This window comes from Carcharodon carcharias, chromosome 6 (genome assembly GCF_017639515.1).
Source record: "Carcharodon carcharias isolate sCarCar2 chromosome 6, sCarCar2.pri, whole genome shotgun sequence".
Classification (NCBI taxonomy): Eukaryota; Metazoa; Chordata; class Chondrichthyes; order Lamniformes; family Lamnidae; genus Carcharodon; species Carcharodon carcharias.
In genome coordinates, this window is record NC_054472.1 from 13345066 (window position 1) to 13364266 (window position 19201).

The 19201-nt window shown below is 37.9% G+C and overlaps 1 protein-coding gene across 5 annotated transcripts in view; it reads left to right on the plus strand.

The window, feature by feature from the left end:
* atp9b (ATPase phospholipid transporting 9B) overlaps positions 1-19201 on the plus strand; it is a 273915-nt gene that overhangs the window by 132090 nt on the left and 122624 nt on the right. For all 5 annotated transcript variants that reach the window (XM_041189970.1, XM_041189971.1, XM_041189974.1 and 2 more), the window contains one exon: positions 9688-9768. In XM_041189970.1, the coding sequence (XP_041045904.1) occupies positions 9688-9768 (81 nt within the window). The remainder of the gene's footprint in view (positions 1-9687; positions 9769-19201) is intronic.

The window sequence follows — 19201 nt, forward strand, 5'->3', positions numbered from 1 at the left end:
CTATGCTGCTACTTTTGCAGGCACTTATTCTGTTTTTGTCCAAATGTGTATAACTGTTGCCTTAATTAACAGCAATGAATTGAGAAACATTTGGAACCATACATCTTGTATTTATGTAGTGCCTTTAACATAGTAAAGCATTCTAACATGCTTTACAGCATTATCAAAAAAATTGACAATGAATCACATGAGATGTTTGGTCTAATGACCAAAAGCCTGGTCGAAGAGGTAGATTATAAAGGAACAATAAAGAAGGAGGGGCGAGGTAGAGAGGTTTAGGGACGGAATCCCCGAGCTTAAGGCCTCAAAAGTTGCCTGCCAATGGTGCAGTGATTAAAAATAGTGACACTGAAGAGGCCAGAATTGGAGGAGCACGGATATCTTGGAGGGTTGGAGGGCTGGAAGCGATTAGAGATGGTTTGCATATAGGCAACAAGGGTATCAAAAAAATATCTATTGCGAAACCATACACACGGTCATGAATTATCCCAATTTCTAAGCTGATGGATATTTTAAATTAGTAGGAATTTTTATAACTTTATCCAACTTTAATCTAGGAACAAAGAGTAGTAATAGGACTCTTCTAGATAATGTGGAAAAATTTCCAAGAAAGGAAAGGTAGATACATACTTACCGAGATTAATAACATAAGATCATGAGCATGATGAAAGAGAGAGCATTAGGATCAAATCTTTTATTGGAAACCAAACAATAGAGATATGACATATCTGGCAGAGATGAAACTTTCAGATCGATGGATATGGATTTGGATTGATATGGTATCTTTATCATGCCTCTCCACACCTGTCAAAATGATTCTCAATGAATTTTTTGAAATACACACTGTTGTACCAAAGGCAATCCTGGCAGCCATTTTGCATAACCAGCGATGAAATAAATGAGTTAGTCTGTTTCAGGTAGTGGCAACTGAGTGGGAAATGTAGACAGGGTTATTAGGACAATTCTCTGCTCTTCTCTGACTAGTGCTATAAGATCCTTAATGTCCACTTGAACAAATATGCAGATGGAGCCTCAAATTTCAAGTCTAATCTTTATGATGGTACAATGCAATGCTCCCTTGGTATTGCATTACAGTCAATCAACGTTATTTGCTTAATCGAAGAGGAAGGCTGTTTACCAATATCAATAAAATTAAAGCCGTGGAAAAAAAATGTTACTGAGTTTGCAATTGTGCCCTCAGGATGGAAGAGTACTGGGAATGAGAATTATAAAATTGAGATACAGCTTGGCAAGGAATCAAAATTGCCTGATGCTGGAGGTGAAGTAAGAGATGAGTTGACATTTCATTTTAATAAAGTTACACTTCGTAGCTCGAGTATTCATTGGCACTGTAGAGAGCGCTTTAAAATAAATAGTGGGGGGCAGGGATCACGTGAGGGGAGATATGGAAGGTTGAAGAGGAAACACAAGGTAGTAGTGCAGGGTAGCAATACAGATAATGATAACCAGAGTGAGAGGAAGAGAGAGAGCAAACAAACATGACTGCACCAGCAGATAAGGCTGGAGTTTGCAAGAATTGTAAAAATAGAGAATTAAAGGCTCTTTATCTGAATGCCCACAGCATTCGTAACAAAATGGATGAATCAGTAGCACAAATAGAATAAAGGAGTACAATATGATAGCCATTACAGAGGCATGATTGCAAAGTGACTATGACTGGGACCTGAATATTCAAGAGTATTTGACATTTTGGAAGGATAAGAAAAAAGCAAGATGAGGTGGGGTAACTCTGCTAATAAAGGTTGAGATCAGTACAATAGTGAGAAATGATCTTGATTTGGAGGATCAAGATGTGGAATCAGTCTGGGTGAAGAAATGAAATAGCAAAGGAAAGAAGTCACTGGTTATGCGCCCCTGGCAGTAGCTACACTGTAGGACAGAAATAACCAGGGTTTGTAAAAAATATATTGCGATAATTGTGAGAGATTTTAATCTTCATATAGATTGAATAAATCAGATTGGCAAAGGTAGCTTGAAAGATGAGTTCATAGAGTGTACTTGGGATAATTTCTCAGAATAATACATTCTGCAACCAACCAGGGAATAGGCTATTTTTGACCAGGTAATATGTAAGAGGATTAATTAATGACTTTATAGTAAAGGATCCTCTTGATAAGAGCAAACGTAAACTGAATGTAAAATTCTGTCACGTTGACAGTGAGAAATGTAGGTCTGAAACTAGTGTCTTTAGCTTAAATAAAGGCAATTACAAGAATACGTAGACAGAGTTGACTGAAGTGGAATAGAAAAATAGGTTAAAATGACAGTAGCAATAGATATTTAAGGAGATATTTCATAACTCTCAACAAAGATATATTCCATTGAGAAAGAAAGGCTTTGAGAAATATGCACCATCCGAGGCTAGCTAAGGAAGTTAAGGATGGTATAAAATTAAAAGAAAAGTTGTACAATGATGTAACAGTTAGTGTTAGGCAAGAATATTGGGAAAATTTTAGAAACCAGCAAAGGATGCCTAAAAAATAATAGAAGGAGAAATTGCAGGATGAGAGAAAGTTAGCAGGATAAGTAAGACAGACAGTAAAAACTGCGAGTGCATAAAAAGGAAAAGAGTAGCTAAAGTGAGTGTTGATCCCTTAGAGGATGAGACTGGTGAATTAATAATGGGAAACAAGGAAATGGCTATGACTTTCAGCAAGTATTTTGTATCCATCTTCACAGTGGAAGGTACAAAACACATACCAAGAAAAATAGAAAAACGGGAGGTAAAAGGGAAGGAGGAACTTAACTCAATCACGATCACTAAAGTATAAGTACTAAGGAAACTAATGGGACTGAAGAGTGACATGTCCCTGGACCTGATGCCCTGCATTCTAGGGAAAGAAGTGACTGTAGAGGTAGTGGATGCATTGGTTGTAATCATCTAAAATTCCCAACATTCTGGGAAAAGTCCCAGCGGTTGGGAAAACCACAAATGTAACACCTCTGTTCAAGAAAGGAAGGAGACAAATCAGGAAACTATAAAGCAGTAAGCCTAATACCGGTCATCAAGAAAATGCTAGAATCCATACTAAGGAGATAGTAGCAGGACATTTAGCAAATCATAATGCAAACAGACAAAGTCATCATGGTTTTGTGAAAGGAAAACCGTGTTTGACCAATTTATTAGAATTCTTTGAGGATGTTATGCACATGGTGAATAAAGGGGAACCAGTAGATGTAGTGTATTTGGATTTCTAAAAAGCATTTGATAAGGTGCCACATTAAGGATTACCGCACAAGTTAAGCGCTCATGGATTTGGGAGTAATATTTTAGCGTGGATCGAGAATTGATTAACTCACAGGAAACAGAGTCGGGATAAATGGATCATTTTCAAGTTGGTGAGCTGTGATGAGTGGAGTGCTGTATGGATCAGTGCTTGGCCTCAACTATTTATGATCTGATCAAAGAACATTCACTATGCTGATTCCTGGGATGAAGGGGTTGCCTTATGAAGAAATGTTGAACAGCTTGGCCCTATTGAATTTAGAATGAGAGGTGATATTATTGACTCATGTAGGACTCGGGTTGTGACAGAGTAGGTGCTGAAAGGATGTTTCCCCTCGTAGTGATGGGGCCACAATTATTTACTGTATAAATTAATGACTTGGATGAGGGAAGTGAATATAAAATTGCCAAGTTTGTGGCTGACACAAAAATAGGTGGGAAGGCTAGTAATGAGTTTCACATTGAGTGCCTACAGAGTGATAGAGACAAGTTAAGTGAGTGGGCAAGATATTGGCAGATGGAATATAACGTGGGAAATGAGGTTATGTACTTTGGCAGGAAGATTAGAGGAGCTGAATATTATTTAAATGGAGAAAGACTTCAGAAAGCTGCAGCACAGAGGGATTTGGGTGTCCTTGGGCATGAATCACAAAAAGCTAGTAAACAGGTTCAGGTAATAGGGAAGGCAAATGGAATGTTGGCCTTTATTTCAAAGAGAATGCAGTTTAAAAATAGGGAAGCCTTGCTAAAACTATACAGGGCACTAGTTAGACCACACCTAGAATACCATGAGCAGTTTTGGTCCCCTTATGTAAGGAAAGATACACTGGCATTGGAGGCAGTCCAGAGAAGCTTCACTAGGTTGATCCTGAGTATGGGCGATTTTCTTATGAGGAGAGTTTGAGTAGGTTGGGCCTGTACTGATTGGAGTTTAGAAGAATGAGAGGGGACCTAATTGAAAAACACTATTCTTAGGGGACTTGACAGGGTAGATGTTGAGAGGTTGTTTCCCCTTATGGGAGAGCCTAGGATCAGAGGGCATAATCTCAGAGTAAGAGGTCACCCATTTAAGAGATGAAGATTTCTTCTCTCACAAGGTAGTCAATCTGTGGAATTCTTTACTGTAGAGGCTGGGTCGTTAAGTTTATTCAAGGCTAAGATAGACAGATTTTTAATCAGTAAGGGAATCGAGGGTTATGGGGAAAAGGCAGGAAAGTGGAATTGAGAATTATCAGATCAGTCATGATCTAATTGAATGGTGAAGCAGACTCAGGGCGGAAGGCCTACTTCTGCTCCTGCATATTATGGCCTTATGGTCATAGGGAAATCTGGAACTAGGGGGCACAGTTTAATACTGAGATGAGAGGAGTTTCTTCTTTGAGATGTTGGTCTTTGGAATTCTCTTCCAAAGAGAGCTGTGGAGACTGGGCCATGAATATATTTAAAGCTGAGCTGGACAGTTTTTTGATCTATGGAATTCAGAGTTATCAGTCGTGGGGCGTGGGAGGTGGGGTGGGCAAGCAGTGGTGGTGGTGGTGGTATGCAGGAAAGTGGAATTAAGGCCACAATCAGATCAGCCCATGATCTTATTGAATGGTGAAGCAGGCTTGATGGGCTGAAAGGCCTACTCCTATTTTTGATGATCTTATGAAATGTCAGGCTTGGCTTATTGATAACACGCTCACCCCTGAATCGGAGTGCTGCCACTGTGCCAAGGCTGACACCGAAGGAAGAGATTGAAGTTGACATTGTGTTTTTGTAATGATGAGACTGGCAACTCTGGCAGACTAGGAGACTAGCTCAGATTGAGTTGTAGCCTGAAATCGATGTGAAGAGATTGGGTGGTTTAGCAAGTGACTTTGTTGGAGCAGCACCGATGCCAGGAATTCACTTCCAATGTTGGTGCATAACTAACTCTCCTTTTTGAAAAGGAGTGAATTTTGGAGTTGGTGTTCAGTAGTTGCTCTTATTTTATTCTTGCCACACTTTTTTTTTATTTGCATTGATGCTGGGAGAAAGGGATTACTGCCATTGGTCATTTTCCATTGTCATGGGCTATTGATTGTGGGCAATGTTGTTATCTGCTTGCTGAAATTTTATCTGCAGTCCATTACTGAGAAAAAAAAAATTTGTAGTCACATGAAATAATTCCCACATTTCCATTTGCAATCGCTGGTACGCCTCCGTCAATAAATTTTCCATTGCCAGCATTTCCAGCATCTGGAAATCTTGCAGGATCAAGGAGTTTCATTTTACTAAACATCATATCGCAGATGTCTAAGATTAACACCTTACTTTTGAAATTCAGTTGGAAATCGCTGCATGGGTGTGCAGATTTTTGAAAGTTATGTACCATTTCTGTTACAATTTGGTTCTAACAAATGAATGTAAATTGTTTGCACCCATCAGTTAGTACAATCTTTAAACTGCATGCATTGATAGTAATCCCCTTCATTTTGGAAATCACTGCCTACGCTTGAACTATTAATATGCATTTGGAAAGGAAGCTGTGGATTGTTGTGTGGAGAGCTTCAATTTTGTGCTTGAAACCAACAGCGTTTGTAAGTTGGGCAAGTGTATTTCTGGTGGGAGTAACGCTATACCTTGCCCCTGCCCAATTTACATTCTTACTATGTCTCAAAAATCAGTACCAAGTTTACCTGATTGTGGTTTGCATCAGAACTGAGCTTGACCCTATCCTTGCCTAATGTCCACATTAGGACATTACTGAGGCTTTTAACAAAGTCTGTGATCATGAATCAAACCAAGGGTATTCTTGAATCAAAAATGGAAGATGCTGGAAACAGTCAGCACCTCTGAACAGAGCAGACACAGTAACATAACTAATGTTGACACTTTGTCAGAACTGGAATATATTACAGATGAAAACATGTAAGATGGAACAAAATAAAGGGAAGAAGATAGGGAAGCACACAACTGGGTACGTGCAATGAGCTGTAAAGTCCCTATGTTGAAAAGGATTAAATGGCGGAACTGATAATAACTGGAGTAATAGGAGGCATAATGAGAGAAATTAAATATGATTATGAGACACTAAGTTTGTGTGAACACCCAAAGCAGTAAGAAAAAAGCAGATTGACATCAAGGGGACAGGTCCCACTGCCAACACGCAGTTGTTTGGTGTCGGGCTGTTCTGTTGGAACCGCCTGTCCCCCTTTCTCTTTCCACTTCTTTCTCCCACCGCAAACATTGATGCACTCATTCCACGCTACCAGTGCTTTCTGGCAGAGAAATTGGGATCTGTGGTTAAGGTTGAAAGTTATGAAAACCAGTATTGAGGCCAGAGGGCTGACAAATACCCAATAGGAAGATACAGAACTTTTAGAAATAGACTGTAGGAATTGAGTCTGGGTTGAGCTTTTATGGAACACCTAATCACCCATTCATTTGCAACTGTGAAAGACTTTCCTTTGTCCTTGGTTTCCACCCCACTGGCTGCTACTTTCATGTGCTAGATCTGTTACCTTACATGATCCCACCCACTTTCACCTTCTCTCTTTCTTCCCTTCTGCTTAATAAAATCCTCTACAATACCTTGGTTCACTCTTAAACTGCCCTACCTCCTCCCATTCCTCTGACACTTTACGTGCAAGCAATATACTAGCTCACCACCTCTTGCACCACCATCAGGGTACCAGGCACACTTTTGCTGTGCAAGAAGGCTATTTATGTTTACTTCCTCTAAGCTAGTATGCTGTTTACTACACAGCTTAAGTTTACTCGGTCCCTTGTTGCTTGCCACTCCAATTTCCTGGTCTCATTCCCACTCCAATTTCCTGGTCTCATTCCCACTCCAATTTCCTGGTCTCATTCCCACTCCAACCTTTCTGCCTTTGACCTACACTGTTCAAATGAATCTTGAGGAACAGCACCTTTTTCTATTGGACACTTTGCAGCTACTGGCCTTAATATTGACAATAACTTCAGACCTTAACTATTGACTCCACTTTGTTTGCCAGGAAGAGCTGGCAGTGTAGGATGGGTTACAGCGGAGGAATGGATTGTGCTTGCAGTATGGCAGGTTCTTGCTTAGCCAGCATTTTAAACCCCCTTTTGAATCATCCCACCCCATCACCTTTAGCAATTTGCACACTTTTTGTGTCTCGTAAATGTCTTCAATTTCTTTATTTCATTCCTGATGTCTCCATCACCTGTTTTCTACCTAATCACTTTATGCTGCTCTTCTTCTGTTCCACTTCTGTGTCCTATTACTTTTCGAATGTTGCGCATCTGTAATATTTTTCAGTTCTGACCAAGGGTCTACGTCTGAAACGTTAACTTATCCCTTTTCTCTGCAGATGCTGACTGACCTGCTGAGGGTTTCCAGCATTTTCTGTTTTTGACTTAGCTTTCCTGCTGTTCTTTGGTTTCTGGGATATTCCTGGTCTGTATGCTTCACTACCACACTATTTGGTACATTTATCCAGTGAACTATTATGGGACCTAAATATTTAAACTGAAATATAATCAAACTGTTATGCTAACTTTACGAAGACATTTACTTGTTTAAAAAGCATGTGCATGTTCTTAGCTATAGGCAATATTAATTGCTTATGAACACAAGGAAAGGAGAAAGAAAAACCCGTTTCTTGCATAGGCTTGGAACATTCTACTTTATGTTTAGTCGCAGGCAAAATTCTTTACAATCAAGAGTAATCCAGGAAAATCTCGAGTATTTATCTATCCATTCTCACTTCCACAGAATTCATTGCTGACCTGCTCTCGAGTTTTTCCTTTCCCTAATAACCTCGAACCTAATTTACTATGACGTGCTCAACCCCCTTTTGAAGTAAGTTTGTTCCATAAGCCCACCACTCTGAAGGGGAAGCAATTCTTTGTAATCTCACTTGATATCTATAAATTTTCAATCAGTGCCTTCTGATTCTAATGCTTATGAGCCAAATCCAATAGGTTGCTTTTGTTTACAGTATTTTAAAGATCCAGATATATTTTTTTTTTTACCTCTCTCTGAATCCTCTTCAAAGAAAACGAGTTTGGCTTTGCAAGTCTTTTGTAAACTAAAGCTGTTACTCCTAAAATTCTCCTTGTTGCTCCTTCTACGCCTTCGAATGCATCACTGCCCTTATTAACCTGAAATGTTCAAAATTACCCACACAATTCAATCTTAGAATAACTTGCAACTTTTGTCCTGACCAATATTCAGATACCCTGGAAATGTATCCTTGTATTTGTTCAATTTTACTGCAACTGGCTTCATTTTGACAGACATTTTCAATTAATGGCCACAAATCAGCTAAATCTTTGACTTTTTCTAGATCTGCTAATGGTCAGTCCTCTATTCTGTGCATGTTTGTTTTTTCTCATTTCAATCTGCATTCCTGTAGATTTGTCTACCTTGAATTATGAAGCATGGCACTCATATTCAAATTCTTCATTGTATTCTACGCTTTTGGATCACTTTGAAGCATTTCCAACCTTTTTCTGAGGTGGGGTGCATCCTATCTATCATCTCTCCTGTGCTTGCTTGTTAAGGGGATGTAGGCTTTTGCACTCCCCAATTGAAGTATAGTTACATCACCTTGGGTGTAACGTGTGCGCCAAGTGACTGGGAATTTGGGAAAAAGTTCTGTGACGTGAACACAAACTGTTTTGTTTCCTTTGACAAGCATATGTTTTGTTTTTCACACTATTTGCAACCTGTGCCTGATTCCCTGTGTAATGGCAATCACCTTTATATCGAGTCTCATTAAAAAAGGATATAATCAAAGGACACACAAAACTAACTGGTTATGATAAAGGATGGATTGCTGTTCGTTTTAGGTGTACGAATAAGCTACAGTAAAATTTTTAATGGCAACTTTCACCATGGTAATGTATTAGTTTTATATGAAAGCCAACTAATTGAAATACACTGAATTGTGATTATAGATATGTTTTATTTACACTTTGAAAAGTCAATGTTTTTAGCAGTCAGTTATCGCATTACTGTTCCCAAACTTTTTCACAAAAAAGAGAAATTGCTTAAACACGTTCATTCATTGCTTAACTTGTTAAACATAAGGGTAGGACAGAACTTTCAGAATTTTTAAGAAGGTAGACAAAAACCTCTTTGATGCTAATACCGTAATTCTTACATAAATGTTTTCTGTTAAAGGTACTTCCACACTTTCTAATACGCTTTTTTATTTCTGCTTTGTGAAGTGAATTTATGCCCTGTATTATTCATTGTTACTTTTAAAATGCAGAAATCTTGATACAAAGCCACACTGTTCTCCATGAATTATATTTTTTGGCATTAAATTAAACATTTCTAATACTTAAGAAAGAAAGAACATTGTCATTTCTAAATAAGTATCTTAAGACATTTTAATAGAACCTCAATTATACCTTTCCTCCATTTGAATAGAGTATTTTTTCCCCCATTTTTGACTCTCTGCCCTGTTTAATTTAATTTACAGGATCTTTTTACAATCAATGCTCATGTTTATGCTCAGAAGCCACAAATGGACATTCATAGTTTTGAAGGGACCTTCACACGGGTGAGTTGGAAGCTGTTACAGCTTTATGGATAATTTGTTTAAGAAACCGGAAGCTTAAAATAAATGATGTGTAATTCTAAATATTTGTTTTTAAATAATTAGCATTCCATTACAATAAATTTAGGGACTAGAGTTACAGCTGTTAATTTTCTAATATTGTGTTTTCTTTGCCATTGACTTTGCCTTTCGCATTTTGGAGTAAAGAAAAAGCTGCTGTTGCTGGGAAAACTCGCAGATGCTAATGCTCAATGCAAAGTTCTTTTTGAGATTGGATTTCAATAACCTTTTGCAGTGAGGAGAAAAATAAAAACCGAGAACAGTTAACTAATGTAACTTTACAGAGTTGAGCATGAATGAACTGTCATCGGCTAAATAATTACTGTCCAATCTCTAGTAAAAGCAGCAACAGTTTTGAATTTGTATTAATAGCGGATTAGCAGTGACTGAAAACGTGTCTGTGGAGAAAGCAATACCACAAAGGCGATCATTGTTTATTGGCTCCATTCTTGGCCACACACTAGGCTTAGCAAGACAGCATTTCCTGTTCTGATTTATTCTTCTACATCCTCTGTGTGATTTGTATTTTCTTTTTTGATAGGTTGACTCAGTTTTTAAGTTATTAGGCCATTTTTGATTGTATCCAAGGTTTTGTTTACATAATGTGTAAAGATCAATTCCATATCAGATGATAAAAATGTTAGATCTTTGAAAAAAAAATGTTGGATAGTACTTTATATTGTGATAGCTACAGCATAGCAGGCAGATTACTCCTTAGGGTAAGACATTGCCAACTCTATCATATCTTTATTATGGAAATAAAGTACAAAACCCATTACTTTGTACTTGAGTTTAATGAGCAATCTGTTAGCGCACAGTTACCTAGCCATTAAATGAGAGAGTAATTCTAGAAGGAATTTTACCTTTCACATTTGAGAAATGTGATTTCAATCAATTGTGGTTAGCTGATGCTTCATCGAGTGGAAATACTTGTTGCTTATTACAATACATGAAAGTTATTTGATGTGTTTGAACTATGAAGACTGTATTTTCGTTAACTTAATTTAAATACTAGCTTCAGGGCTCGGTGTTACAATTAACATTAAACTGAAAGGAATACCTCATATTGCAAAAGCACATTCTTAAATCCTGACTAAACAGGGCACTATTATACCCTCAGTTTTGTGTTTAATATGACTGGTTTTAGAACTGCCCTCATTCAGTTAATGAAATAACCATCTTGTATATTTTACTGTATTTCTGAAACTGTTTTGGAATGATAACTTCTAATACAGTTGGTTATTGTGATTGATACAAAAGTTAATAATTTTCTTGATAAATTGTTCCAAATTAACTAATTAACTAATGTGAGTACGTTACAAACCACAAGTGATATGCAGCTTGAAACTTCTTTTATACTTGTAAATCTAGTTGCATTTTTCAATGGGGCCTGACTCAGTTAAATCAATATCTGATTTAAGTTACATATACAAAAAGGCAATAGCAATGTACTGTAATTTTGATGATAGATAAATGCAAAAGCTTGCAATTGATTTCACCTTGGATTTTCTTCAGAATTAACTTAATTCTTCAGTAAATCTGTGCGTCAGTTTACAGACTTCACAAGCCAAACTAGTTATTGATGTTTTATTTAACTTGTAGTGAAATACATGATTTGATTTAAAACTGGAATTACATCTTGATACCAAGTTTAAAGATTGTTTTGTGTTTGGGCTAAATCACATTAATTTACTTTGTTTTTACTTTGCACTTAATCTGAATAATGAAACTTCACCTTACAGTTATGTTTATTATAAATTGGCACCAAGGTATCAATCCCTCCAAACTCAAATAAGTTCTGATTTTTTTAATGAAGGGTCTGTAACAACAAGTGTATAATGTATTAGGATCATTCTAATGCTTGCTTTCATCTCCTTAGAGGTAGTACAAGAGCATTAGAATTATTCTTGTTTGTATATTTAAGTAGAACCTCTTAAATCATTCACATTCATTGTACATAAAATAAGTTTGTGCCACAGAACATAGAAGGATAGTGACACATTTTCGTTATCAGGGTTAGGCTTTTGTTTTTTTAAAAATTATAACTATTTTAATTGCTGAGTAAATCAAATGGTATAGAAGAGGGAGCAGTTGATTTGTAGGAACTGCAGTAGTAGTTTTTCTCAATTTTAAAAATCTTTTACTTCAAATTTTTATCTTTTGTGACATTCAAAAATAGATTTTTATTTACAAGTCTTCAATATTAAAAGCTCTAATTTCAGAACATTTCTCTCAAATGTTTTACCAGCATTGAAACATACCAAAGACGTAATCAATGCATATTATAACTGATTCGCAGGAATCAGAATTAGGAAGGGTATATTTGGACTTTTTACGTTTTCTCTTGTCAATTAGCACCCAAAGAAAGCCAACATCTTTCACTACCCCAGGGTGCCCCAATACATTTTACAACCAATGAAGTAATTGTGAAATGTAATTATTGTTGTAATGAAGGGAATCACAGCAGTCAATTTGCACATAGCAAGGTGTCTCAAACAGCAATGCAATAAGTGACCAGATCATCCGAATTCAGTGATGTTATTTGAAGGATAGATATTGACCAGGACGTGATTAGAACTTCCCTGCGCTTCACATAGTGCAATGGGACCTTTTACATGCACTTGAAAGACCAGATGGACTTAACTCCTCATTCCAAACCTCGGCTCTTCTAGCAGTGCAGTTGGTTCTCCATACTGCATAGTGTCAGCCCAGAATCTGCTCAATCCCAGGAGTAAGAGTTGAAATACAGCCTCCAGAGTCATGTGAGAGTGTGACCAGTGAGCCGGTGCTGACATAAGTTCCAGTGAATTCTCACAAATAGCAATAAGAAAATCATATGCAATGCAATTATAACATTTTCGTAGCGATAAAAGGATCCCTAGCCAGCTGCTGAAGTATGAAACTAGACGTAAATCCTTTTCTTGGTTGTTCATTTATTTACAGAATACAACATTACATATGTCTGCTGCCTACTCTAACCCAATGTCCAAGCACTCCCCATTTATATGCGCCCATTATACTTAATCAACCAATACTTATTCTTAACCATAACAATACATTTATCATAACATTAACAAGTAGCACATTTAAGTAGAATTATGCTGCATCACTCATTGGGCAAAAAAAATTTTTTTTAAAGGTAAGTTATTAAATTCTTTCAGTTTAAGAGCTCGCTTTACTTCATCACACCACCACCAACTACCAGCTGTCTTGCAATTTTCACAGCAGGGAGGAAAACGCCGCATTGATGAAAAGAGGAGGGGTGCCTAAATATGTTCACGAAGGAGAGCTTTTTAATCTGGGTCTTTCTCATAACTTGTAAATGTTAAATATCATGTAGTGTCTAATGTTGTATATTTCACAAAAAGCCAGGAAAGAATGCTCTTCAGTCATCATTGTTTTGAATTGCCACTATGACAAACCACACTAAGGCAAATCCATAGTGAAACTTGATCATGTGAATAGTCTTTACTCCATTTCTATTCCAGTGTCATCTGTAATTCTATATGTTATCCTATGCACAATTACTTGATCATCCAACACGAACTGTGTCCTCATCACTGCCTATTATTGCATCCAATGCAACTATTTGTCTAACATTCTATTCTCTTAATATAGATGCACAAGCATTAACCCTATAACCTCCTTAAACAGCTGCTATTCCTATCACTGCTCTTATATTAAAGTAGTAACATCTGGAGTGGTAGGGGAGGATGTTTTTAATGTGAATTCCCTTCTCACCACTCTGTAAAAGCCTTTGTTTAAATACTGAATTAAAATTTTGTTTTCTGAGAGCAGTAACTCTCTATTTTGTTAATGAAAGGGTTGCTACCTTGGGCCATTCACTGTGTTGTGTGTGTGGCCAGAAAAGACCAGCTTAGATGGTGCATATTGTTAGTCTATCTATAGTAAACTGAGTGTGCTTTTGACATCCTAGATATTAATCCTGACCCTCAATGCTGTACTGAAAGGTTCAGTACCTGGTGCTATATCTTCTCTTCAGTGCTCTGTGTGGACTCTCAAAATTTGAATATCGTCCTTTAAATCATTAAAGAATCTAGTTTAGTGGAAATAATTCCATTTACGGAAGAGAGTCTAACCAGTGCTGTCAGCTGTCTGTTTCTTTCAAATACGAATTGTTAGTGTTCTTCAACCCTGTTGTAGGGCATCTAACCTGAATTCATCAGATCTAATCGCTAAAGACTGCCAAGCAGAAGAAGGGTCATTTGGCACTTGTGCTTTTGTTTAGTGTTTAAGGCATAGAAGTGGCAGGAACCTGATGTGCAGTTCCTGTGAATAGCCCAGTGTTTAGGTGCTAGATTTTAAGAGTAATACCATAAATATATTTTTTGTCTTCAATGAAGCAATATCTTACTTTCATATTTCTTGAAAGAAGCAGGTCTAGCTTCCATGTGTTGAACATTTCCCTAATTTCATGCTATAGCCATTGAACTTGCTTCTTTTGTTCTTAGCTCCATATATAATATACTACTTATGCAAACTTCCTCCTTCCTACTGTGTTGAAATTGAGACTCATTACACTATCTCCTCCTCTAACTCACTTTTGCGGGATCTCAAAACTCCAATTCAATTCCTTCATCTTTAACTTTTTACATAGAATTATATAGAAAATACAGCACAAAACAGGCCATTTGATCCAACCAGTCCATCCACTCTTGTTCCTCCCAGTCTTTCTCATCTCACTCTTATTGGTATAACTCTTATTCCCTTCTCCTTCGTATAATTATCTAGCTTCCCTGAAATAAATCTTTACTATTTGCTTCAACAACACCTTGTGGTGATGAGACTTCCCTTCCTCCAATCTGCAGGCTTTTAAAATGTGAGATTTATGTCAACTAACCACTGTTTCATGATTTATCCTGTCTTCTAAACTACATTTTTTTAAAATCTTCGTAATATCCTGCAGTATGAGCCTTTACCCATGGTCTTTCACCTTGGTGTCTGGAGATGGAGGCTGGAATATATTTAAGTTATGCAGATTTATGATCTACAAGGGAGTCGAGGGTTATGAGTGGCGGGGTGGGTGGTGCAAGCAGGAAAGTGGGGTTAAGGCCACAATCAGATCAGCCATGACCTGGTTAAATGGCGGAGCAGGCTCGTGGGGTCAAATGGCCTAGTCCTGCCTTATGTCTCAGTCATATTTTTAATGGCTCTCTGCATCCACTAGAATGAGACAGCCTGGCCAGAAATACTCTGGATAGTTGTCAATTTGTATTGATTTATGATAAACTATTAGGAAGCACCACTCAAGTGAGATACATTTTTAATTTAGAAAGTGAGATGAAACTACTTTCTGAAATGGAATACCTCGTGACAATTAATCTGGTGGCATGCAGGGAACTGGCAAAACTTGACCATTAAGACAAGTGTGTGGATGTAAACTGAAGTATATTCACTTCACTACCACTGCATACTTTTGATTTTTGTATGATTGGCAATTGACTGGAAGTGTTTTAGATCATATATCTTAAATCACTACAAGCGTAGGAGGTTTCTATGCACATTTATTTATATTCATAATTAGTCACAGTCCTACTTGTGCATATGTGAGTAATAAAACAAACATCCTGTGCACTGTGAAAATATATAAATTACTTGTGCACTGTGAAAATATATAAATTACTTGTGCACTGTGAAAATATATAAATTACTTGTACACTTTTTCAGAGGATTTTGAGTTGTGTTGCAAAGGTTTAGTTGTGATTTTATCCAGCTTTAAATAATCAACAAAGGTATGTTGAGTGCATTACACACTATTAAGAAATCAAGCAGTTCCAAAATATCAGCCATTGCTAATCTAGAGTGCTTGACTTTATGATCAATACTGCAACGTTACTTCAGCAAATCTGGATTGAAATGCGCTTAGTGCAATCCTGACGTATCTGGTGCTCTGTGGGTACAAACTGATCTCACTCCATAATGAGGTCAGCCAATTTAAATATTTAGACAGCACTTCCAGTGCATGACATGCTGAAAAAAGCTCACTGGTTGAAGTGATGGATTATTGGATATCAGCCATTGTGAAAACATTTGACTAGTTTTTTTTAAAAAAAGAATCTTCTGATTCATACATTGCAGGCCATGCTGCAGGAGGTCTTGTGTTAGCAGGGTAGTGCCACAAAGCAATGGGTGCCTTCTAACTTATGGATTGACCTCTCTTGAAGCATGTGTTTCAAATAGGCACTCGGCGTTTAGAGTGCCATTACATGCACTAGATGCATTATGTGCATTGTCCTAATACACATAGTAGTGGGCCTTTAATGAACTTTGTGTAAAGGCTCTTTGCAAAGACTGTTGCAAAGGCTCTATGTGCTAATGACACAAGGTAATAATGCTATGGGCTCCCTACACACTGGGACTGAAAAGATTGCAGCTCCAGAATGTGTATTTCCCAAACCTTAACACACAAGCCTTGTGCTGGCATCAAAAACCATGCTGTCAACCCCGTAGATTATGGTAGAAACTGAGAATGCTATGTCAAAAATGTGTGTGACTGGAGAAGTGGTTTGATAAGAGGCAGGATTTAGAGTATCTTGAAGGAGGAGAGAGAAAAACAGAAGTTTAGTGCCCAACCAATGGAAGACATGACTGCCAGCGGTGGGGGAAGGAAGCTGAGGATGCACAAGATATATAAATTGGAGGAATGTAGAGTTCTCAACTGATTGTGGGGTTGGAGGTGGTTACAGAGATAAGGCAGGGATTTGAACATGAGAAAGCGAATGTTTAAGTTGGTACATTGCTGGACTGGGAGCCAGTGTAGGTCAGGGAGCAAGGGTGATGGGTGAGTGGGTCTTAGTCCGAGTTACTATATGTGTGGCAGAGTTTTGAATGATCTTCAGTTAAAGGTGAAGGTGGGAGGCTAACTGGGAAAGCATTGGAATAGCTGCACCTGGGGATAACAGAAGAATGGATGAGGCTTCAGTGGCAGTTAGGTTGAAACAGAGGCAGAAATGGATTATATTATGGAGGTGGAATTAGGCGGTATTTGTGACAGTGTGGAGTCAAAGCTCAATGTAGTCAGATAGGATGGCAATGTTGGGAACAGTCTAGTTTAGCCTGAAACACTGGTTAGCTAGGAGAATTAAATCGATGGCTTGGGAATAGAGTTTGTGGAAATCAAAGATTAACCTTAAGGCTATTTTTTCAAGGCTGAAAATGATTTGGGATGATAGGTACCCTTTAAAGAATCATCACCCCCACCCTCTTTGCTTATTCACAAGGCCTAATTCTAGTGTGTGGCCCTATTTCTAAACCCACTCCTCCCTTAAAGCAACATCACCCTTATTGGCAATAGATATTTCCTGTGACCTGATTTGAACTACGATTCGTTGATTTCTATTTCCTGTCAAATGGTGTTAAAATATTTGTGTCATTTTTGAGTTTCCAGGCAGCATGTTTTCTTAAAGGCTTCGTAAGTTTGAACTTGTTTTTGTAATTTACTCGAGTTTTTGCACATTTTTCCATTGTGCTTTTCCTCAGCTGTAACCTGTTTGCACTCTACCTTGGTGAAACCAAACCTAGGTTAATTCCTCAGCGACTGCTGGAGCATGCCACCATTTAGTCTTACAATGACAGCTTTTGATCAAATGTGGCACCAAGGAGTCTTAGTAAAACTGAATTCACTGGACATCGGGTCAAAACTGTCCAATGGCTGCAGTTACATCTAGCACAAAGGAAGATGGTTATGGTCATTGGAGGCTAATCACCTCAGCCCCAGGACATCCTCAGGACTTCCTAAGGGCAGTGACTTCAGTCTAACTATCTACAGCTGCTTCATCAATGACCTTTCAAGCTCTGCTATTAGAAGGATAAGAGCAGCAGGTGCATCCAAACACCACCACCCCTAAATCACACGCCACCTTAACTTGGGCATCTATTGTTGTCCCTACACTGTTGTACAGTCAAATTCCTGGAACTACCCATTTAAATTTACTGTGGAAGTACGTTTGCGATATGGACTGCAGTGGTTCAAGAAGGCGGCCCAGCATAACTTCCTCAAGGACAATGAGTGATGGCAATAAGTATATTTAAGACAGAGCATATCCAGGGAATTATGGAGTAGTCAGCTTAACATTAGTGGTAGGGGGAAAAAATGGAATCCTTACTAAAGGAGAGAATAGAAGAACATTTAGAAATTTGAAATATAACAAGCGAAGAGGGCACGAGGAGCGCATACCTCCATGTTATATTAACTCAACGTTATCACAATTACATAGTTCTTTCTTGAAGCTTTTCCCTGTCTGGTTGATGCTCTGTAACTGCAAAGTTGAAAAAAGAAATATTTTTATTCCAAGCTTACATCTTACTTGGAAGCCTTCAAGCCAATCCACGTCCAGCAACCTGCACTGAAAACTCTGCACACGTTTTGACAGCTGTGACAAACCCCTTTGCAATAGCCAAAACAATCTACAGCATTCTAAATAAAACAACCCACAGCATTGTTTTAAAAAATGTCAATTTATTGTATCTTCCAGTGTTTACAGATACTTTAAGATATTCCAAGATCTGGATCTGCATCCATATCTTCACCAAAAACTAATCAGCTCTTCCTTGGGCCATACCCTATATATGTACCAAGTTTCATTGAAATCCGTCCATTAGTTTTTGAGAGATATTGTTTACAAACAGACTAACGGGCAAAAGCATTGCCTTTGCCCACCTTCAGTGAAGAATCAGCATGGATTTCAAAAGAGAAAATCTTGCTCGACTAACCTTATTGAATTATTTGAGGAGGTAACAGAAATTAGACAATAGTATTGTAGTAGATGTACTTTAACTGGATTTCCAGAAGTTCTTCAATAAGGTGCTTCATGATAGACTAATGAATAAGGTTGGAGAATGCTAAGTCAGGGGACAAGCGGTACAATGGGTTGCTAGCTGGCTTCAAGGCAAAAGGCAGAGAGTGGGAGTAAAGAGTAGTTATTCAAAGTGGCTGATCTTGGGAAGAGGTGTAGCACAAGGATCAGTGATCAGAATTTACATTAATGATATGGAATTGAAAACCCAATTTCTAAATTTAAGGATGACACCAAATTGAGAGGATAGTCAATGCTGAGATGGATCAACAAACTATGGAAGGACATTAAGGATCTTGTAGAATGGGCACGTAATTGGCAAATGAAGTTCACCACAGATAAATGTGAAATGTTTTGTTAGGAAGAATAAGGAGGCTACATTACTTGCAAGCCTGGGTGGGGTGGAAGAACAAAGGGATCTTGGAGTACAAATGCTCTAATCACTGAAGGTTGCGCCACAAGTTAGCAAGGTCATAAAAAAGCAAACCAAGCACTCAGGCTTTTGGAAAGTAGGGAAGTTATCTAAAGCTGAAAAGAACCTTAGGCGACACTTTCAGTTC